Source organism: Danio rerio, chromosome 7 (assembly GCF_049306965.1).
Source record: "Danio rerio strain Tuebingen ecotype United States chromosome 7, GRCz12tu, whole genome shotgun sequence".
NCBI lineage: Eukaryota > Metazoa > Chordata > Actinopteri > Cypriniformes > Danionidae > Danio > Danio rerio.
In genome coordinates this window covers 25,258,303-25,283,046 of record NC_133182.1, presented here as the reverse complement: position 1 = coordinate 25,283,046, position 24,744 = coordinate 25,258,303, and the positions used below count along the sequence as shown (strand labels likewise).

Sequence of the window (24,744 nt, the reverse complement as noted above, 5' to 3'; positions counted from 1 at the left end):
TGGAGGAAGCATGACTCTATGGACAATGTTTTGCCAGATAATCCTGGCACCAGCCATTCATGTGGACAAACCACTGTTGGAGACAAAGTATAGCCCTTCATGACAGTGACATTCCCTGGTGGATAAGGCCTCTTTCTGCAGGATAATGAACTGCCACACATGCACTTACAGATCAGAAATGCTTTGACAAAGATGAATCTAATTAGGCATCTGTGGGTTTATAATTATATCACACAGGATTGATGCAACCTACCTGACTTAAATTATCTGTAGATGTCTTGGTGCCAAAAAATCTTCCGTGGTCTTGAAGGGTAAGTGCATCAGTATCAGTTAGCATCAATAGCATATGAAGTACTGTAGGTCAAAATCTTTCAGCTCACCTTGAGAAGATGACCAGTGATAAAGAATTAAACCTTATTGTAATGTGTTCCAAAAAATGAATCAAACCAATTACAAAACTAACAAAACATGTCAAATAAAAACAAGGCATTTGTGTATTTTCATGTTTTGGCCCCGTTCTCAATCCATTTCTTTGTGCCACATTAAAAATGGGATGCAAAATAAAAGTACAGCACACGTTTTTGATGTATAACGCATTTGCTGGCATGTGCTAAATTTATTAGTATTGTAATATTCATAAGTGGTTTAAAATAACAATCTGTACAGTGCATTTCTCTGGAGTCAGTTCTGCTCTCTACAACCAGAGTGGTCCGCTAAGGCTGAATGTCCTCATGCACACTCACACACACCAACACACGTCCATACCTTGCTTATACATCCAGGTGCTGTGCGGAAATCAGTTATTGGCATGGAAAAAAAGTCAAGGCACAAACAGGAAGAGCTGAACCAAGAAAACAGCCTGAAATAATTTGACACTGTGCTTGTTCCGTCTCTAAACATGAAGAATTCCCTTTATAGTTTGCATCCATTGTAAGCGACAGGCTTCAATACACAAAGTAAAATGAAAAGAAAAAAACTCCCTTTAAACAAACAAACAAACAAACAATCTTTGCTACCTAAAACTCTTTGAATTTGAAAAGGAAAAATGGCATGTAATATTGCACCCGCAATCCTATCAGTAGAAATATTACCGTTAAGGGAAGACAACATGGTTTAAATACTAAAAGCATTTTATATTAGTTTTAATGTACAATGTGACTGTATAATTGTGCTATTACCCTGCATCATTTCATCAAGTTCCTCCACTTTACACATCTTCACTCAGTTCTTGCAATGAATGCTGGGTGATATATCTGACTACAAGAGACATACAGTGCGTCCATATACTGCATATTGGAAGTACAATCAAAAACATGTTTTTGACTGCGAACTAATCTTCTTAGGTCAAAAGGTATTAAGCTACAGTATAATCTACATCTTGGCTGTAACAGACAAAAGCTGAAGTACTGAATGTCTAGTATACAATTACTACAAATGAAAGATTTAACAAGGGCAGTAACTGGACTCCTTGTATTAAGAACTCCATCAAACGTCCCTCATTATGATTAGCACTCAGATGAACCCTTGACCCCTCAAATGACAATATTATTTCCTATTCTCAAAGATATTGAAGATATTTATTCTTGTTCAACCTTCTTCTGAAGAACACAAAATGAAATGCTTAGAAGCACTTAGACGCATTTCTCAAAACACATTTGTGTTCCACAGAGGAAAGAAACGATGAATAAATCATGACAGAACTTTCATATGTGGTTGAACGATCCTTTTAAATTTGATCTGTAAGACATCACAACAGCAATATTCAAGCCTAGTTAGTGTTCCAATTTTCTGCAATTTAATATTCACATTATAGTGTAACTGTAGCTGAAAATTGAAAAAAGGGGATAAATAATACTTAAGAACTACATATAAAGGCAGTTCAACGTATGACAGCAAATTAGTGTGATGGAAAAACGGTTCTGTTGTAAGACGCTTAATACACAAATAATAAAACACAACCAAAGAGCAAAATGTGATTTGGTGTCCTTAATGTGTTGAGACAGTCCCGCAGGAAGACATGGACACCGCATCACACAGGCACGGGATGGTTTAGCAGACGCACCTTTCATAGAGGTGCATCTATATGCGCATGTTAGTGCAAATGTCTGTGTGAAAAGAATAATACGTCCAGCTACTAGAGATGTGCCAGAGCAGTCCACACGCTCATCGTGACGTGGGGTCATTCGCTGAAGCATTGGCTTTCTCAGGCTTGGTTGGAGGCAATGAGATTTCTCAGCTGTTTGACAACGGTGTCTATGAGCTTCTGCTTGTCCCGTTCGTTTTTACGGAACTGGGCAAACATGTTGTTCTTGCGGCTGGTGTCCTTCATCCTGCACACAATGAAGCATATGAGAACATTAGATAATAAAAACAGACAGATACAACTCAATGGTCAAATATGGTTAAAAAAAAACTGGATGGACTCTAGAAAGATTCTTGCCCAATGGCTGTGCTTTCTCTAAAGTTTATTTATGATAAAATGTCTTTGTATTTGTTTAAACGATAGTTGTATGAATCTTTAAAGGACCCTTGAAGATCTTTGAAATGTGCATTTTTTTACTCGATGTTGTCATAATGCCAGCTGAAAAAATGAAGAGAAGGTGGGACAGAGTAGCTCGTCCCCTTTTACCAAATCAGCCAATGGCATTGTTTTTTCTCACAGCTCTGCCAGTGAGAGTGATTGAGATCTTGTGCATCAAATGAAAAGCAAATGTGAAGGGTCTTGAAGGGGGCGGGGCATGTCAGATACTAGAGAGTATTTGATTGGTCAGGATTTGATGAGAAACTGAAGTTTGAGGATAGGTGGAAAAAATTGTTGATTTATTTAGACAGAAATGACAAACTGCAAGATTTACATGTTTATATCGGTTTTAAATGTTCTAAATGTGATTTTTGTCACAGTTTTGGAGCACACCAACATATAGATGTCCTTAAAACTAACAGACTAAAACTTACATCTTACAACATTTTATTTTAATTTCATAGGACCTTTAATTCACCCACAAAAGCACTCATTAATCAAATGGTTTATGTTTATTTTTCTTTCTATCAACACCCCCCCCCCCCCCCCCCAAATAATGTGTTGTTACCCTGTAGACGAATAATTAGTAAAATAAGTAATTTTTTAAATCTAAAAAAAAAAAAAAATCAATTAATTAAAATCGGGCTGTACATGTAAGCAGCCTGTGCTGATATCCAATTTGTTTCAGAACATTTAACTAAAATACATTTCTCTTGTAACTACATCTCTTTTCTGAAGATGCGTTACTGACACAACTGCAGGACAATAACCTGTCGATAATCAGAGATCAACCAAAAGCAACCAAAAGCAATTCATTTAAAAATATATTGTTTGAACAGTTGTTTCATAGAGTATGCATAAAAACTCTGAACTTTGACTAGAACAAATAGAGAACAAAAAAGTAGCATGGGTTCACTACAGCCCAATCCAACAAAATGCATAATTTAGTTGACAGCTAGCTCTCTGCAACTCTCACATGGTCACCACCTGAAGCCAAGCAGGGCTGCGCCCAGTCAGTACCTGGTTGGGAGACCACATGAGAAAGCTAGGTTTCTTGCAAAAAGTGGTGTAAGTGGCGAGGCCTGTACTCTGTGTGGGTCCTAACGTCCCAGTATATTGATGGGGACTCTTTACTGCTCAGTGATCGTCGTCTTTTGAATGAGACTTTAAACTGAGGTCCTGAATCTCTGAGGTCATTAAAAATCCCAGGATGTCCTTCCAAAAAGAGTAGGGGTTTAACCCCAGCATCCTGGCCAAATTCGCCCACTGGCCTCTTGACTATCTCCATATCGTAATTGGCTTCATCACTTTGTCTCCTCTCCACCAATCAGCTGTGCAGTCTGGCACAATATGGCTGCCATTGCATCAACCAGGTGGATGCTGCACACTGGTAGTGGTCGAGTAGATTCCCCTCAAAAGCCGTGTAAAGCTATTTAAGTGTCCAAAAAAAGCGCTACATAAATGCAAGGAATTATTAAATTATTATAATTAATACAACCTGAAAGTAACATAAGAAATCATGCCATGCCAGTTAAAGCGTGTTGCACAACTAAAGAACTAAAGGAAGGGCACAGACTGTGTGGTTAAGGCACACACTCATAGGGTGCTTTAGTGCAGGAACCTTGAAGCTATCCTGCAAAGAGGTTCTAATGAGCCTGCTCACTTTCCTGCCATCTGTGCCAAACTCTCATTCCCAGTAGCCTGGGGATCACCCAGCCAATGCATACACATTCCTCACATTCACAACCAGCCAAACCGTGGCACTGCTCTCAGCACCAGGCTGACAAAATACCAAAGTGACGCATCATCATTCAGGCATTGAAAAAAAACATTCTTTTGATGTGTATAGTCTATCATCCTCAGCTTGAAAATGTAAGGGCAGTATATTAGGGAAAATAGTTGATGAAATTTAATGAGATGAGTGAGGGTAAATGAGAGTGAACCGCTGAACTGTCTATTCACATTATCCTTCAGAAGTCATTAGGATGTGCTAATTTAGTACTTAAAAACAATATTTTTGGGTTGACGCCTCTTGGAAATTTGCATCATAGCCAAAAATAGAAGAGTTGCTAATTCTGATTTTAGGATGACTAATAGTAGGGAAAAATCTAGAAAATGGTGAACCTAAACTTTGTTGCAACAAACCATTTTAATAACATTCACAGATTTCATAGAATCCATAAAAAACTACTAGGTTTAGAATAAGGGCCTTTCGAATACAGTAACTCTGTTTACAAAAATAAAAAAGTGAGTCTGTTAGCGAAGCATTTTAATCACCACTCACTAATTCAACTTAATAAACAAACTCTGTCAATCTTATTTATTAAAAGTAATTAGGCAAGATAGCCATGACACATACGCATGACTGTATTGCCATACTGGTACGCATCACAGCTTTATCTTAGAGTCACCTGTGACTATGGTGGTGATAAGAAACACCTCCTCATAGTGCGCAATGCCTACAATGTTGAGCATGAAAATTTGTGACCTCCTTCTGGAGTTCACCAAACAAGAGTTTTGAAATGGAGTCAGACAGAGACACAGTTTTGCTTTAAGCAAGGATTTTACATTGGACTTTAGTGAAAATTGTTTATTGTGAACTAAAATTATTAGCTTGACACACTAGTCTTTATGGGGTTTTAAATGTCTCTTGAATTTTGATGGTTTGATGCTCTTGGTTGCCGATAATTCACTGAAGAAAACAAACTGTGCTCGGCACAAGTCATGTTTATTCTTGATGTAAGCAAACCTGTGTGTAATGTTTGTGTGTAACACAAATAGGTTTTTGAAGAGAACTTAGAGTCCTTAAAATAAAACAAAACAAACAATTATCAGTCTATGTAACGTCTTCATTCTAAATAAAAAAAAGTCAACTTTTCACAAGAGTCTTTAAAAAAAATTAAATGTCAGTGCCAGGGTGACGCAGTGGCACAGTAGGTAGTGCTGTCGCCTCAAAGCAAGAAGGTTGCTGGGTTGCTGGTTCGAGCCTCGACTCAGTTGGCGTTTCTGTGGGGAGTTTGCATGTTCTCCCTGCGTTCGCGTGGGTTACCTCCAGGTGCTCCGGTTTCCTCCACAGTTTAAAGACATGCGGTAGAGGTGAATTGGGTAGACTAAATTGTCCGTAGTGTATGAGTGTGTGTGTGAATGTTTCCCAGAGATGGGTTGAAGCTGGATGGACATCCGCTGCGTGAAAACATGCTGGATAAGTTGGCGGTTCATTCCACTGTGGCGACCTCATATTAATAAGGGGACTAAGCCGACAAAAAAATGAATAAATGAATGAATGAATGAATGAATGAATAAATAAATAAATGTCAGTGCCAATACTTGTACTTTAAGCATACCAAATTCACAACTTTGCTTCTTATCTAATTACAGTCTTATCATAACAAAGTGCCTCTTCAAAGCACTATATACTGTATACTGATTAGACCGTTATCCAGTTTGTTACAACTAACTTTTGTTAATTTTGTTAATGTCTCTCTGCTAAGGTCCAATCCCAATTCTATTAGCCCTTCCCCTTCCCCCTTGTTTGTTATAATTACAATTTTTTACAACAAACAAGCATACGTTTTAATACATTCATAACGGCGTTTTTGTTTTACCATCATGCTTAAAAAAAAAACTATAAAAAACGCTACATTTTGCTATCTATAATCCATAATAATAACTTCTGTATAGTATTCCCACAAAATACTTTCACATGTCACTCCATGACACTTGAATTCCTGACACTTGAATAGAATTGGACCTAAATGAGTATACAACAGATCCTGTATTCTTATGCTATATGCAAGAGTTCAATCGAAGCTTGACCATGAGATCTACTTATCTGCCGAGTTAAGCTGTCAAACACAATAATATCAAACCCAACCGAGCACACTAAATAATGTCTTTAGGACTATTAGAAAATCTCAGATAAGCTGGTTTAATCAGGGTTGTAGCTAACCGGCAGGGCAAGTAATGAACTCTGATACAGGTTATGGAAAATCTACATCACAAGTTTCCAAAAGCAACAAAGTGTGCTGATTTTATTTATAATGAGCTCATTTCAAGAGTAAATATCACTACAGGAGACAGATATAAAAAAAATGTAGGCTTTTAACTTGGGAAGATGACTGCAGAATGCGATAGCAAACTCTCTTTGTTTTTTAGGCTAGTTGCACATCTGCTTACCGAAGAGAAGCATTTATATGTGGAGGTCCATATCTGTGAGAATGCATGTTGCGGTAGTGTCACGATATTTGTCTTCTGGGTATACAATAAAAGCTGTCACACATTTATTTTTGACAGTTTTAGGACAAGTACAATTTCCATATGTGCTTTCAGCAAGTACATACAGTGTATTCTGACTTGCTTAGCTGAATAGAGAATGTGCTTCAATCCAACTTCTGAAGTGGTGCATTGTAAACTGACTCTAATACATGGAACGGGCAACTGTAAAAGATTACTGCTGACTTGACTTGAGTTTAGATGGTTATTCCACGTAGAAATTATCAAGATTTTACTGAAAGAGCTTTTTTTTAAACAAGCTAAAACTCATATTATTATATTTAATCTTCATTTCCTCTCTGCGAGCTACTAAAAAGCATTGCCTTTTCAAGTAAACTCCAATAAAGGAAAGCTTTTCTCTTAAAGAAGCCAAGAACACAGAAACACACACTGCATTTGTGTTTAGTGGCGTGCTAACCTTGGCCAAGCTAAATAATACAGATCACTTTCACTGAGACAGAGGGGCAAGAGGGTAAGGCTGAGGTAAGTGCAGCTCAAATGGGGATTGGGCAGGTTTGTGCGTGAGAGAGAGAGAGAGAGAGAGAGAGAGAGAGAGAGAGAGAGAGAGAGAGAGAGAGAAAGAGAGAGAGAGAGAGAGAAAGAGAGAGAGAGAGAGAGAGAGAGAGAGAGAGTTTTGTAATGCCAATCCACTGCTGCTCTATATCACTGACACAAGAGGACAGTCGGGGCTGGGAATGGGGGAAAAAGAAAGAAAACACACACATACACAACGCTGAAGAATGCATACTTTCAGCAAACCATAACCATTATCAATCAACAACATGCAAAACGCTAACATTAACAAACTCTAGGTCATATATAATCAAATAAAATCACAAGACGAAATGAACCTTTCCAACATAAAATGATCATGTGACTGGGCATTTAAATAAATAAATAAATAAATAAATAAAATTAGAAATGTCTAGGTCTCATTTTACCCCAAAATCTAAAGGAACAATGCAGGTAAACATTTGTGATAATTATTTAATGTGCATGTAGACAGATAAACGTTGTTGTTGTTGTTGTTGTTTTTTTCCTGTAAAGTACATTGTATACTACAAGTATAAATATCTTAATCTGATCAATTATTGGTTTCATGCTTTCTTTCACACCTTACATGGACAAATTTCATTACTACTGCATTAAACAAAATATTTATTTGTTTTACAAATCAGTGAATGTGGGAATAATATATGCATAAATGAGACTTCGCCATGAGTTTGACTGACAGGTGATTTAACAAATCCCAACACCAAAATTTAACATTGTGGAAATGTGTGAAAAGGCTTTGTGAATTTGTGACTTGCAACCGCCAACGCAGATTTCATGATTTCATGTTTGTTCTTTTTTTTTTCTTTTTTTTTATACCAAAGCACAATCTGTTTTGTTGTTACGATGACTATGCACAAATAACTTTACTCTTTTATGTCCTACACTTGATTGTAAAACAATAATTATGCATTGGAGTTCTTTCCACTTTTATTTGGAAATGCAACTTTTGTTGGTCGTCGTGTACGTGCTTTACGGGTCCAGTGGTGGAAACAAAACTGAAAAAATCATACTTAAGTAAAAGTACCATTACTTCCCCAAAAATGTAGTGCAAGTAGAGTAAAAGTATCTGTTGTAAATATTACTCAAAGTAGGAGTAAAAAGTAGACATTTCAAAACTACTTGAGTACAAAAGTACTTAAGAGCAAATTTCTGTTGTGCGGCGCTGCGAAAAGGGACAGGATGATTAGACATTTTAAAAAGCAAGCGATTGGTCCTTATTTTTTAAACTTCTGTACAAAAAGGTCATGTTTGGATCATTGATTAGTCTCACGCTGTCACATGGTGAGATTTCGCAGATCACTTGAACTTGAAGCTTGAACTTTGCACCGCAGCGAACTGCGATACTTGTTGCATGATAAATCTGTAAATGGAAGTCTATGGAGAGAAAAGTGCAGATGCATTTACATGTAATTTGTGGATGTGTGTAAATGTAACATTCTGTAATGCATTTAGTTATTGCCCAGCAGGCCCACAACAAGGCGTAATATTAGGTTAGATTTAGGTCGTCAGGTGACAAAAATTCAAGTTTAGTCAACGTCAAACGACAACGATATTTTGATGTCCAATAATGACCTTAAATGATGTTGATATTTCGTTGATTTTAGTGACCAAAATCCAACGTCAGGCCAACATCTTAAACCAATGTCAAATACTGACATGTATTTGTCAGGTATGGCAACCAAAATCCAACGTCTGATAGATGTAGTAGTGGTAACATCCACACAACATCAAGCTCATTAGACGTTGGACATTGATGTCAGCTTAACCTTGGGTTCTGATGTCAAACTGATTTTCATTTACAAACACGACGTTGGGGTAAAATGTCATTCTGACGTCATGTTGACTTCTTATGCCTGCTGCTTGTTTAAAGCCATTTCGGTCATCCTACAGTAAACATCTATCATCTTTTCATCAGTGACATGCATCTAAACAGTCTCTGGGTCATTGCATGTAGAGATTTTGGACATCTTCTTGGACATTTTTAATGCTTCCAAACAGTTTGCTGCAATTACAAATCGCACGTCTTGAGGTGGTTCATAATGATGCAATTTACCTTATTTTCAATGTGTGATTTGACAGGAATCACATGACTAATTTTTCTAAATAAAGTATTGACTGCAGGTTGAAGAAAAGTAGTTGAGTAAAAGTACCGTTAATGCCCAAAAAAATGTACTCAATAGAAAGTAAAAGTCCACATTTTTAAACCTGCTGGGTAAAGTACAATTTCTGAGAAAAACTACTCAATTACAGTAGTTTGGGATTTTGTAAAATGTTACTTTACATCACTGTACGGGTTGTTAACATATCATCTACAAACAGGTGCTCTATACACATGAATAGATCTACTTGTGTATAAATGTTAAACTATACGAAACATATACAGCTCAAGGAGTTTGTTATTTTAAAAATGGATGTGCGGCAAGCGCAGCCTACAGACCTCTCTAGATAAAGTGAAACCACTCATGCTTTTAGATGGTCTTGTAAACAACAACAGGGCACATGGCAGGTTCTGCTCTTTTTGGCTTTGTGGCTGTTCATCAAGATGATTTTTCACATACAGTAGGGGTAAAATGACATCTAGATATTTCATGAAAATCATAGATGTACTGTAAGGACACTCTCTTCACACCATACCCAAAATGCAGAGTACTTACGATCGAGAAATCCTGTTCATGAATAAACATGATGACAGATGAGAAGGGAAAAAAACAAATCTGTGATGTCTTAAAAGAAGTGCATATGCTTTATTAAGTGAAAAGAAGAGTGAGGGGTCAGTAGATTACTCACTTCTCTAAGAGGGCCAGAGCTGTGTGAGGATTGACTCGCAGGTATTTGCAGGTGGGTCGGCCGTAGTCAGCCAGATATGTGGACCAGTCCCACTGAGTGAAGAGATCCAGTAACTAAAAACAGAACGACAGCAGAGAAAACAAAGGAAGATCATTAAAGTTCATTAAACACCATCGCTTGCCCTTGTTAGATCAGGCCAGTTCACTTCTCCCAATGTTACGTAAGTGAGCAGGGCCTCTTAAATGAGATTATAGAGGAGACACAGGGGAAAGCAACATGACAAAGCAGGGGATTAGAGGAGAATGGAGTGAGGTTAAAGAGAGAACAGCCATTTACACTCTTTCACCCTGAATGCACGGCTCTTTCTGACCCGGACCTGACCCGATAATGGGCCGGTAATGACCCGTGATTGACCCGGCCAGCTACTGACCTTGCTGGAGCCTAGCCAAAAATGCACCCCTCAGCACTGGCTCAATAAACAACAGAGCACATTCCTCCCTCCCAAACAAACCCAGTCGAACAAACACACACATTTAGACGCAGATTCAGTGCTGGGAATGCAAACAAACACTATCAAACATGTCATCAAACTTGCCAAGAGAAAAAAAAATGTTAGCGACTATAAAACAAGTTCTGTATTCAACAGCGCAAGGGAAAATATATATGCACTCATGATGGAAGAAAATGTTCTGTAATATGATTTAGCCTGTGTCTTTACCATTATACACTGGATTTTTGTAGGACTAAATATATACCACATTTCCCTTTGTTTTTCCACCACAAATCAGTCCCTCAGGGATATTCTTTCATATTTGCGGCCTAAAATGACAGATTTTGTAACCATCTTTCTTAAACACTATGGCATTATTTAGTTCAATTCTTGTGTTTTGCTCTTTTTATTATCTCAAGAACAACTAGACTTGACAAAATCCTGGACGAATTAAATAGTACACAAAGCTAAAGCCAAGTGAAGTGTATACATGTGGACAAAGGTCTGTTAAGAAGTGGAGCAAACATTTACACTTTCACTAGCAAAATATAGCTCAGCAGCAATATATAAAGCACAGTTCACACAGAACTTTTTCAAAACAAACAGTGGTCTGTTGCCCACGTACAACTGTTTCAATACACTAAAATAATCTCTATAAACAACAACTGGCCTTTTGTTGTTTTCAATTGGAAGCGTCTTTGTTCATGATTGTTGCACTTCCTCGTTGCAAAGCAGGCTTCTTGTGTCTATGGTTAATAAAATTGTTTTATGGAATGTCTATGTCAATTCCACAATAACCGCAATATATACAAAACTGTTATAATTATGGGTAACACTTCATAATAACTACACACTATGATTCATTTATTAAGCATTAGCAAATTGTTAATTCATTTTCTTTTAAGTAATAACTCTCCATTTATAGATGTTAGTAAGCAGCAACTAATGCTGCATTCTTGACATTAGCACATTTATAATATGTTTAATAATTATAAATTCATACTTTGTTAATGATTATTTTTTCATTAGTAAAGTATTGCATTGTTTAAAAACTAATTATTTAAAAATAGTTTGTGCTATTTTAAGATAAATCCGAAAATATAAATAAGTAAATGATTATTAAGCTATTCAAATCTATCTTATTATTCAGGCATATACTAATAGTTATTTTGAATGTTAATAACTTTATCCAGTTTTGTGACCTAATCTAAAGTGACAAACGACAATTAAAAGCTCAGTTATATTCTAAACAGGAAAAAAGGAAATAAATGACTTTATTAATTTAACTTTATTAGTTAATGTTGTTGTTTTATCCTATTTTAATTAATTGTACTCATTTCAAATTGAATTTTGACACTCCAGTTATTCAGCAATGTTTAAAGTTTACAGTAAATTTATTTTTTAGATAAGATTCCAAACATTTATTGTTTATTTGATACGAAGCCTTTAATTGTCATTTATAAAAGCTTTACAAAACATATATAAACAGTCCACACTTTAGATTAGATCACAAAACTGGATGAAGCTGAGTTAATAAAGAATTAATTAACATTCCATTACTATATGCCTGAATAATAAAATGTAGAAATTCTTAAAGCCACCAACTACTCTTTAATACAAATGGTTTGTAAATAATGCAATACTAAATTTACTAATAAACAATTAATATGTAAAAAGTATGAATATACAAAAAGAACATTATAAATGTACTTATGTAAAGAATACAGCATTTGTAGCGGTGTTTATAAACCGCTTACTAGCATCTTTTACTGTAGTTAATGCTAAACAGACAATGAATTAACTATTTGCTAATGCTTATTAAATGATTTATAGTGTGTAACTATAATATAAAATATTTTAAAAGTATTATAGCATAAAATATTGTTCTAAAATATAGAATTTACATATAAATTAAAAAAGTGTTACCTAATTGGATTATAAATACATACTATTATAAATATACAATTATGACTGTAACGCTGATGATGCACAATGGATTATATGATTTACATCAGTCATTCCCAAAATAAAATTTGTTTTATCAAACTATTAGAACTACCATATTTTATCCATGATCTACAGAAGAAGAAACTAGTATTTAATAGGGATGTCACGGTTCTCAATATAATATTGAACCGTACGGTGCGACCTCCATGCTCAGTACGCGCTTGTGAATTGCGGTTTTCTCAGTTTTGCGTTTAAATAATTTTTGTGCATTTCATTTCCTCGATTTGACTGTGTGTGCCTGTAAGTCCATGAGCTGAGATGAGGAAACTCCTCCCCGCGAGTAAATATCCAATCACTATGCTCTAAAGTTAGGGGGTGCTTGACCATCATTCCACACTTTAACATTGCGAGCGGCGGTGAAGTGAGGCAACAGTAAAATTATGCACCGCCGTAGTGAGGCAACAGTACAAAAAAAGCGATGGCGTCTTTCAAATCTGCGGTGTGAGGACATTTCGGTTTTGCCATTAAGTACAATGCCAATAAAAGAAAAAACAGTGAACAAAAAATAACTGTGGGTAAGCATTGTTTTACATGTATAACCATGACTGCACATCTGCAGCGCCATCACCCAGCAATATCACTGTCTGAAGGCAGGATAGCAGAGAAGGTAATAAAGTCCTCCAAATTGCAACAATCCCTTACTGAATCTTTCCTAACTGGTTCCGAGTGACACATAAAAATAACAAAGGCAGTGCGGGTGTTTATTGCTAAAGATTTGCAGCCATTTTCGGTGATTGGATTAGCTTTTGTCATCTTAAAAATTCACTTGATCCGCGTTACAGACTACAGTCTCGCATTTTTTCAGCACCGAGATAATTAAGATGGTTTATTTATGTTTACTTAAGTACAAATATGTTTATTTGAAATGGCCAATCTTTATTAACTTCACATGTATGTTTATTTTCAAAATGTAGGATTTTATGTGTTCCCCAGTTTGTACATGGGCTACCCGCAGCTGTGGGATTTCAGTGTTTTCAGTAATTTTTTAATGCAATACACTAGGAACTAGTGTGCTTTTCTTGGCTTTTAAGTAATACAAAAAGAGTATTGCAATAAATCGTTTTTATTTTTTTAACCTTAACCTTTTACTGTTCCTATTGCCTATAAAAATTATAATAAAAAAACGAACCGAACCGAAAACAGTGTTAAAAAAGAAAAGTATGTATTGAACCGTGGGCTACTGTAACTGTATTGTTGCATCCCTAGTATTTAATAATAACATTGTTAACATGTTAATAATATAGCAAAAGATCAAAATAAAATCGGCACACTGTCACTTTAGCTCTCAAAAATCTTTAATATTTTGAGAGCTAAAGTGGCAGTGTGCTGACTTTCTTTTGATCTTTTGCAACAGTGTTTATTTTTGATCAAGCACCTGTCTTCGAGGTATTTTTAGATGTGCGCACATTTCTCTTTTTAACGTGTTAATAATAAACATTAAAAAAACAACATGAAAATAAAAAATCCATCAACCTTTGGATTTTTTTGCGACCCCTCGGGTGATTACGTTATATTAAAGACACGGAACTAGTCAGATGTACCGCATTGATTTTATGGCACCAGGTTAAACTTTGACACATTTACGGCATTAAAACTAAATACAAGCCACAACTGTACATGGAGGATGGTCTCCGAGTGTATATATATACATACAAACAATCTCAGAGAATTTTGGGGGTCTTGAATCACTGGCATTGTTATTTTGGGGGTCTTGGGCTAAAAAGTTGGGGAACCCCTGATTTACATGACCAAATAATGCTTTATTCCAGCTTAAATCAAACTTTTAACAAAGAATGCAGACACCTGCTCTGCTACAAACAACACATCTCCTGACTATTTGCGCACACATACACACAGATGGTAGATAAGCACCTGCAAAAGATAAGTGATTTTTGGATTTGCATTCATATCTTGTTTTCGCCTTTCTTCTCTCTTCTTCCCGCTGGCATGTTCTATACAGAGTCACCGAGAGAGGGAGGTTGAGGGGGAAGACGGAGCGAGAAGAGGCCAGGTTTTCCTGCTGTCATTTGTAATCCGAATGCACTTGCATTCCACATTGCGCTAGCTAGTGTGTCAAACTCGTCCATGACCCAGGTTTCACCTTTCCGCTCTGTCTCTCTGCCCCGCCTTCACCTCCCCATGAACTTCCACTCGGTCTCTCTCTTTGACCTCAGCATGACCCCCGACAGTGTTATCGGCCCCTCTCTGAACAAACAGAGGGCCAAGCTAGAGAGGAGCAGGGGCATGTGGGCGGGCGGGCGCTGGATTATCACTTCCTCTCATTCTTCTAAAAGAAAGAATGATAGAGGGAGGAAAAAAAGAAAACATGACGTTGCACATTGATGTGTTGCTCTCATTTCCCCGCAGCCTCAGTGTCACCCCAACGTTCACACTATCCTCTCTCTGCGCTCTGGGCCGTTTGTATAAGGGCTTATAATAGTTATTCTGACCGCCGTACTTGTTTGTTTGGAACGCGGCAGGAATAGCTATTCTCGTTAATAGCCTGGGGGTGTTGGGAATTGTGTGTGTTGTATTATTCTTTTCTCCCCTTAGACTTTTTTGCTCTTTCTGGCAGCGTTCTAGAAAAACAAGGTTTGATTTGCCACTTTACTGCTGCAATAAATCTAAAAATGCTCTGGCGGGGAGCTTATGTAATGATCACCTATGCCCTAGTAACCTAGTAGCCACCTATAAACAGTTTGCGATCTACCAAAAGTACAATTATTGATTACGACTTAATGAGGTTGATGTGAATGAGCTGCTACATAAAAGAATACAATACAAGAGTATAATGTTCTTAACCTCTCAGTCGGTTATTTGTGTGCTCCCTAGTTGTGGATGCCACCGTGTTTTCTTCTCTCTGTGCCATCGTGGTCACTATCACTTCATCCATGTCTTCTACCTACACTCCTCCTCTTGTTAGTTCTCCTCTCACCTCTGGCTGCCCTCTGGCTCTCAGCATTGTTTAGTGCATTCTGGAACTGGGCTGTCAGCCTCAAAGGCTCACGCAGGCCAAAGTCAGTTGAGCTTGAGACTGAATAATGATAACAGTGATAATAACCAGCGCAGAAAAGAGAGATCAGCCTAATAAAGAAAGAAATAACAACACCCCCGCCTCGCTAAAACTACTACAATAAGAGGCTAAAGTCTCTCTTATAAATCTGCTCTGTCCTATATTTAAAAGCCACTCAGTTAACTTGAGGGTATGTCTTAAATATGTCTTTTAAATGTCTACTAAAAATGAGATGAGTCACAACATGATGGTGTGCAAGTAAAGCTCCATTTGCTGTGGGTCAAATCACAAGTGCAAGGTCATAAATGTGAACAACAAGCAAGTCGTAAACCTCTGCAGTGAGAATGAGAAATCCAGATCATCTTCAGTTTCTCAGTGCTTTCTCTAAAGTAGTAAAATAAATAAATAAAATAACTGTCGTCTGAATGCACAGATACTTCCAGCTTAAGTAATTTTTGGTTAAATGTCAAGAAGTGTCTCAGGTCAAAAAGCACCACATTGCATCATGTAACATCTTTAACCCTTGTGAACTATTGGGGATGTTTTTATCCACTCCGGGAGATTATTTTGAGTCCTTATTTGGCCACAACTTTCTCTATGTTTAAGAAAATACATAGAACATAGTAAACATAGTAAGCTAAGGATTGTTAGTCTGCATAATTTAGGCCAACCGGAGCCGGGAATACTTCCCAAAAGACATTAAAATTTGAAGGGCATCTGTGCTTTTGTTAGTCTGTTTTTATTATTCCTGAGGTTTCCATAATCCTGGACCAGGCCGTATCCTGAGCAGCTCCTGTGGTGGTCATGGAGGAGTGGAAAGCATGAGACTGATTCCTATAAGACCCCAGTGACAGACGAGTCTTGGCATTGACCCTGAAGGGCCAGCCTGTAAACCAGCCGGTGACCTAACCACACCTGCAACTTCTCCATGATGGACGTCCAGCATTCTCCTGCCTCCAGCGCCTAGACTGCAGCTCTGCACAAGACGTTTGTCCAGAGGAGAAATAGTTGTGCCCAACTGAGCCTGGTTTCTTTTGAGTTTTTTTTCCTTCACTTCTGTCAACTGATGAAGTTTGTTCTTCGCTGCTGTCGCCACTGGCTTGCAGGATTCTGGACTTGTGGAGCTGCGCATCAATGGATTTGCTCTTCGGTGTTTGGACTTTCAGCAGTGAAAATTAAACCACAATGAACAAAACTGAACTTAAACTCTGAAAACTGGACTGACACTCTTTCAACTTACTATAATCTTCTATGTTAAGCTGCTTTGAAACAAATCTACATTGTAAAAGCGCTATAGAAATAAAGATGAATTGAAAAAAGTAAGCGTATTAATGTACGCACAATTTAATCTGCTGTTATACTCCATAGAACTCCATATAAAAGTCAGAAATCTAAAGAGTAATGGTGTCAACTGATGTTCAACAGTAAAAATGACACATTTCACCTCTTCCCAACAGGGAAAACCATTAACAATCAAGAATGCATTATTATATGCTGTCATGGATTGGAAATAAAAAAAATTGTTATAATGAAAGTCAATAGGGCAAAAACAGCTACCATCATAATGAAAGGGTAGTAAATCTGAAAAGTAAACAAGGGTTAAAATTCAAAAACATTGCTTTTGAGTGTAATCTGTCTGTGATGCCAATTAGTAATCTAGATTTTAAAAATCCTGATTACCACAGATTACCTGTGACATATTTTTAAAAAAAAATAAACATTTGTATAGTGCGTTGCTTCACTATATGGCTGGAAGATTACATATTGTAAATCTTTTAGGAAAATACTTGTCTTGCTTTACATATTGAGCTTTATATATATATAAAACGGTGTTAAGCTGTTGTCTCTTAACAATGCTGAAATGTAAAAGTACTATTTTATGTGTGAACAACTAGACTATTGCTAGATCTATCCAATTAAACGGCAATATGCTAATTTGAATCAAAATATTATGCTTTTTGTGTTTGTTAAATCTATGTGACTTACTCTACCTCACGTCATGCCCAGCTGAGTCTGGTTTATCCCTAGGTTTTTCTACCCTTCACTTTCGTCAACTGGTGAAGTTTGTTCCTCGCCACTGTCACCACTAGCTTGCTTGGTTTAGGACTTGTTTAGCTTTGCATCGTTGGATTTTCTCTTCATTGTTTTGGCTTTCAGCAGTGATATTTACATTACACTGAACTAAACTAAACCTCAATTGTGAAAACTGGACTGACACCGTTTCAAAATCTATGTTAAGCTGCTTTGACAAAATCTACATCTTAAAAGTGCTATAGAAATAATTATCAACTCATAAGATTTTTTTTTCTTCCATTTTCAAAAAGATTATAAAGATTTTCTTTTGATAAATCCTAATATCTGGCTCTTCAGTAAAGGTCACAAAGATCTGACTAGAGCAGATCTTTTGGGTCTATGGCTAATTAAAAAGAGCTTTATGAATGACTGAAAAGATTACCAGTCTTTCTGTCCACCAAGACAATAAACAAAGAAATCTCGAACTCAAATGATTTAAGGTGCTTCATTGGCATCCATGCATTTTGATCATCATACCATCACTCCTTATGGTCATTACTAGAGGTTTCGGTGGGAAATCTGTTAATGATAGTAAGAAAGGTCAAGAAAACAGTCTGAACATTGACCTCTGCAGATAATCACCAAAGAGGTCTGAATCAGAAAACACTTATCTCAGCTATCCATGGTTCTGGATCATGTGAATGTAGAGAGAAGAGGAAAGAAAAAAAGGGAAAGGAGGAACACCTAAAGCATAATTCAACATGAGTCAAAGTCCACTGGGAGGAAAATGATAAGCGCTATCTCAGTCCTGAAAAAAAGGAAAAGTGGCTCCCCGTTTCTCAAGCCATATTTCAGTCCACATAGCAGTAGCACACAGAGGTCAGGGGTTATCCATAGAGGTTATCTTGACTTAGGCTCCATCTACACTAAAGTGTCAAGCAAAGCAGCAAGACACTCTAACACAGTCAAACAAACATGCACTTAACAGCAGAGAAAGGATGCCCATGTCAATCAGCACAGATTAACAATGTTCAATGTGTTTTCTTTGACTGTCCAAAAAAAAAACTAAAATGATAAAGATTCAAAATGCTTTAAGAAAACATAATTTCACATTGACCAACCAATAGTGTGCACACACACACATGCACACACACAAATGCTCATTGTAAACGTATGTTTTCTATTAGAAAATCTACAATAAAAATAAATAAATAAATGAATAAATAAATCAAACGCACACTCCAAAATGGACTGGTTGACTAATTATTAACTAACCCAACTGTTGGGTTAATTTTTATCATTTTAAAATTTGAAATTAACAACCTAGATTAAAAAATGCTGCTAAAATATTGGTCATCAGTGATTTAATGCTATTGAAATCTTGACAGATTTTTTTTTACGTGTTACTAAAATATAAGTAAGAGTCCTAACATTATCTTAACCCATTCTTGAATGTATAGTTTACTAGAAAATAACACACTGAAATAAAAAAAAATAAAAAAAAAGTTTTAAATTGACATTTAATGCATTTTAAACTCACTTCAAACATACAACAAAGTTATTTAAAATATTATGTCTTGTATTTTGCACAAAGTGAAGTGATATCTATACTCAAAACTAATCCTCTGCTTTTAACCCATCCAACTTCACACACACACACGTAATGGCACACGAGCACACACACATTTGAGTGAGAAGTAAAAGTACACACAAAGTGAGCAAATAACTGGAGCAGTGGGCAGCTACTGCTTTCAGTACCAGAAAAGCAATTAGGGGTGAGGTGGCTTGCTCAAAACTGCCTCAACAGGGCAAAGATGGAGAGAGTGTGGTTTCATTAACTCCCCCATCTTCAATTACTGCTGAGGCTGGAAATTAATTCTGCAACCGTTTGATTAAAAGGCTAACTCCCAGAACTGCAATTTTTGAATGAACTATTATTTTAAATGGTACAAACATTGGCTTGACTACTATATTGTCATGTCAAAAAATAAAAAAGCAGTAAAAATACATGCTTAAATAAGGTGTACCAAGCAGTGACAATAATGATCTGTAACGTTCTGATGACTTCAGACCAGGGGTGCCCAAACTTGATTGAGGCTAGTGGGCCGAAGGTAAATAGTTGTCATGGGTCATTTTCTAATTTATTTAATAACATTTAAAAATAACTACAAAACATTGCTTTATATAAACTAATATTGCATATATTTTTTTTTTACAGTTTTTACTTCTTACAGTAAAAACAAAAACAATTGATTTGCTCGATGTTTTCTGCATAGTTCTCAATCTGTCAAGTGACAGTATTTACCATTTTAAAAATCAGATTCATTTTGCTTTTTTTTGTAGCTCAGCAATAAACAAACAACCAAAATAAAAAAGTTTGTCAGATGGCATGTCGGTAAAAAGATTACAATAGGCCAACTTTGGCCCTACTTTAAGAATCTCTTCTCTAGGGTAATTTGAGAATGAGGATGCTCTAATTCAAGCATAATTCACCCTTCTAGGCTAAGGGAAATCTGAGTTTTATAATGAACAATGGTCCACTCAACTGGGATGCTGGTGGGGCTAATGTGTGGCTCAGATAATTACATCAGGAGAAGCACAGTCCTATATGATTAAAACTGGATAGAAGTCTCAACAGGGCTTCAAATGATCTCCGCAGACCAGAAGGACCAGCTCGAAGTATTTTGCCAGCCATAACTCATTAAAAAACTATTGTATGAACAGCTCTATCTACAGGGGTGTCACGGTGGTGCAGTGGGTAGTGCTTTTGCCTCACAGCAGGAAAGTCACTGGTTCAAGCCCTGGCTGGGTCAGCTGCATTTCTGTGTGGAGTTTGCACGTTCTCCCTGTGTTCCTGTGGGTTTCCTCCTCTTTCTTCCACAGTCGAAAGACATGCGGTGGATTGAATAAGCTAAACTGGCCGTAGTGTGTGTGTGGGTGTAAATCAATGACTGTAAAAAATATGGACGACGCGACAGCCCTTTTTCCCATTGAACGCCTTGAGGGCAAAACGCCTGCTTGACGGGCACAAACTGTCGCAAAAGACTGCTGAAATTGGAGCCAGACATGCACAGAAGGATTGTCTGATGGAGCCAGAGGAGGAGCCGCGAAAATGAGCAGAGTCGAGCTTCCAATCAAACGCTTTATGTAAAATCAACTACGCCCCCCGAACTTCTCAGCATGCGTTTGCTGTCATATCAACACAAATGGATGTAATAACGTTAACAAATATGAGGGTTTTATATATTCAATCGCGCCAGCTCCAGGCCGCAGCGCATAACTTACTCGTGGCGTCGCGGGCTGATTCCGGCTCGCATGCGGCAGCGCCTGCTCGCTCGGCCACCGCATCTGGCTCGATTGACTCGGGGTGGAATTGGGTAGTGAGTCCAGGCATCCGGAGTAGGTCCAGCAGAGGTAACATTAGTCAGTCTGAGCTCTAAGAGATAAGTCTCCGGCAGGCGAGAATCTAGCCGGAACTGTGTTTTGCTATCTGGGTGGCTAGGCGTGTATCAGCAAACTAATAAAGCCCGAAAAAAGCCCTGAACTTAGCGAATAAACAGTGTTCCACCAGGATAATGTATGTCAGAAACTATAGTTTACAGCTGAACTCATTTTGTCATGGTAAAATAACACAGAAATCGAATAATAACATTTCAGTCTACTTCAGTCTCCTGCCGAAGCTCAGACGCCGCGCTTTGAGAAACTGTCAATCACAGCTGTCAATCACGATGACACGCCCAGCATTAAATTACTGCTAAAAACAAACTGTTTACAAAAATGAAGATCTGCACCTATTTCAGCACAATAACCAGTGCCTTAATCGACCAGAACTATCTTTCGGGACATTTTATTGCAAGTGTAATATTTTTTTTTATTTGGGCTCAAGTCTCCTTCATTAACACGGAGGAGGCGGGCTTTATGACTTGTACTGCAGCCAGCCCCCAGGGGGCGATCTAACGGCCGAAACCTTCACTCAAACGTAGGCTTGCGGCACACTTGGTGTAAATGCAGGAGTATATGCGTGTTTCCCAGTGCTGGGATGCGGCTGGAAGGGCATCTGCTGTGTAAAACATTTGCTGGATAAGTTGGTGGTTTATTCTGCTGTGGCGACCCCTCATGAATAAAGGGACTAAGCCGAAATGAAAATGAATGAATGAACATCTCTGTCTACATTAATTAGTTGATTAGATTAAGTATCTACCTTATCAACTCAACCCTTTTAAACTTCATCACAATACTTATTAAATCCAGAGATGTAGAAGTCGCCTGGACCCAGGACACTAATTTCAATATTTGCTGAAGGAACCCTAAACATGTCCGAAATCATGAGGGTGGTTGGGGTCAGTGGATGGTCAAGACGATGAGGGCTGCAGAGGCCGATACACTCTGCCTCTAAGCTGAACCCCACACGGGTCACTGTTCTGTTATCAGTCCTGTTCGCTCTGTTAGCGAGCCACATTGAGGACAAGTGAAAACAGTCCTCTTCCTGAGGCCGCAGCGTCTGAGAAGCCATAGTCTGGGGAAGACTTGGCCTCAAACTTACCTTCCTGTCCTCTTCAGACAAGGAAGAGTTATCTCTGGGTTTATGGTGTGGTGAAGCGGTCACAAAGAACTGACCACAAAATGCAAAACTGAAGATTGTCAACTATTCAAATGGCTGTAAAACTTTTCACTTAAAACGTAAGACTATATTTTTTTAAATATAATGTATTATTTCCTTCTTTTTAGATGTTTGTAGCACATTGAATTATCGTCAATCAATCGACTGGCCGGAAATCGGTGTTGGCCGATAATCCTATTTCTTGACCCTATCGGTACTCGCTGATCTGGCCGATCTCATGAACTGATCGCAAGTGTTTGTTTATAAGAGTTTATAAGCGGAGGAAGACATACATCCTGGGTTATACAAACAGCAGCAACAACACGAGAGGAGATGAACGACGTGTGGGGGCATGAGCGATCACTGCACTCGCGTCACAGTAGCTAAAATACATACAGTACAGATGCGGTGCAACTTTGTTTATACAGTGTATTGGCGCAACTTAGGTCTAATAAATTTCTGAATAAAGCGCATGAGCGGATGGCAACTGGTGTAATTTGAACCGGAGGGGGCGGTCTGCGTATGTATATGTGTGAATGAGAGAGTGTGATCCTGTGTGTCACTTGTTTGCTGCTGTCTATGTGTGTGTGTGTATGTGTGTGTGAATGAGAGAGAAAGCGTAAAGCTGTGTGTCACTAGCTTGGTGCTGTCTAGGTGTGTATGTATGTGTGTGAATGAAAGAGAGTGTGATGCTGTGTGTCACTTGCTTGGTGCTGTGTGTCTATGTGTGTGTGTGTTTATACAGACAGCTTGGTAAAGGCTGTCTGGACTGGGTGGTTTTCGGTTTTGCTCCTCTGTTCGTGAACACATCACCCGTTAGCAGGAACAGTTGCGGCAGGTAGAAAACGAAGCGGGTCGGAAAGCAGGACAACAAATGCAGAATGTAAGCGGGAGCGGTCCGGTTCAGACTAAAACTAAAAACTATTTGTCCCACGCAGATCTCTAGTGCAACTTGCACGAGTGATGTTCTCTTTGTTGCAACCATTGTATATCCAGTATTTGGACCTGCTGTGATGCGAGCAGAGCCCGTATCTAGTGTCATATTTAACCATATGACCTCTGTCAGAAGCTTAGCCAGTCTCTCGCATATTCATACGAGCTCCGTGATGGCTGCGAATTAGTGTAAATACCAGACGAGAGTGCATGAATGTGTTCCATGCACTATAAAGCTTGAAGCATCAAAATCTGTACTTGGTATGGACCGATCACCATGACAAGGAATTGGTACTCAGTATCGACTGCAAAAATCTTGATCGGAGCATCCCTAATGTACACATTACCAATTATAACTGAATCAACAACAGAATCTCAGCATGTAGTGGGTTATGCATCTAGTCATGAGGTTACCCAACCTGTTCATATTAGACCGACTCAGATTTACACACCATACAACGCACAAGGGGAGGACAAATTAAATAAATTGTATATAAAACATTATAGCAGTATACACCAATTTTCTCAGAAAACTAAACACTTTTCCATGTCTTTGGACCTTTTATTACTAACACCAAAGTCATACAGTCTTAGTAGAATTACTATAGAACACTATTATACACAATTAAAAGGTGCTAAATGCTTTTTGGGTCACAGAACTGATGATCTGGCACGTCCCTCTGTATACTCTCCGTGACCTTCTGCTTGACTTGTTTTGACACTTATTTTAATAGAGTTACACACTGTAATTCATGGATGTTTGACAGCGTTTACGTTAGCCTAAGGGAAGAGGTGGCCTCACTTTCAACTTCCTGTCCATTCAGAAAAGAGAGTTATTGCCAGGTCAAAATGACAACAAAGCAGTCACAAGCCCTTTGGTCCAAGGCAGAAAACATTAACTGAGAACGAGCATTAATAAATAAATGAGCAGGATCTATATGACCACACTGTAACCTGTTGCAGGTGGAGGATGAGCTCATTTTTACTGTTCCTTATTTCACTGAACCTGTTTTAGAGAAGTTGCTGCTTAATAATTATTAGACTGAAGAATTTGGCACTGGCCTGGGGAAGACATGACCTCCATTTTACCTTCCTGTCTTTTTCGACAAGGTAAAAGTTATTGCTGGGGCAGCGGTGTGACTGTACGGTCAGAGCTGAGAGCCGGTGACAAGCATCTAAAACAGGCTGCAATTACTCACACAGAACAGAAACTAAAAACAAGGTTGAAATATTGACTAAAGATGTGGCATTCTTAAATGCATGGAACAATCGGGGAAAATCAAATGATGCAAAAGAACATCAAGTTCAAATATACACAAATACAAGCTCAGGGTTTTAAAAAAAAAAAAAAACTAAAGCTTTTTATATTTACCTGTAGCAAGAATGCAGTTAAATGATCCAATGACAGTACGATCAGTACAGTACAAAATAATCTAATTATAGCTGTTCTTTAAACTTTATATTTCATTCATTCTTTCATTTTTCTTCAGCTTGGTCACTTTTAGGGATGTACCGATCAGGTTTTTTTGCCAAGTCATTTGATATCGAGTATC

At 37.8% G+C, this 24,744-nt stretch overlaps 1 protein-coding gene and 1 long non-coding RNA gene across 6 annotated transcripts in view; one reads left to right on the top strand and one right to left on the bottom strand.

Moving 5' to 3' along the window:
- Positions 1-24,744, top strand: part of LOC141375364 (uncharacterized) — a 47,553-nt gene that overhangs the window by 18,404 nt on the left and 4,405 nt on the right. The window lies entirely within an intron of this gene.
- Positions 579-24,744, bottom strand: part of exoc6b (exocyst complex component 6B) — a 159,894-nt gene continuing 135,728 nt past the window's right edge. For all 5 annotated transcript variants that reach the window (NM_001076730.3, XM_073907141.1, XM_073907142.1 and 2 more), the window contains 2 exons: positions 10,136-10,248; positions 579-2,330 (listed from right to left, as the gene is read on the bottom strand). In NM_001076730.3, coding sequence (NP_001070198.3) covers positions 2,204-2,330; positions 10,136-10,248 — 240 coding nt within the window. In that variant the 3' untranslated portion in view covers positions 579-2,203. The remainder of the gene's footprint in view (positions 2,331-10,135; positions 10,249-24,744) is intronic.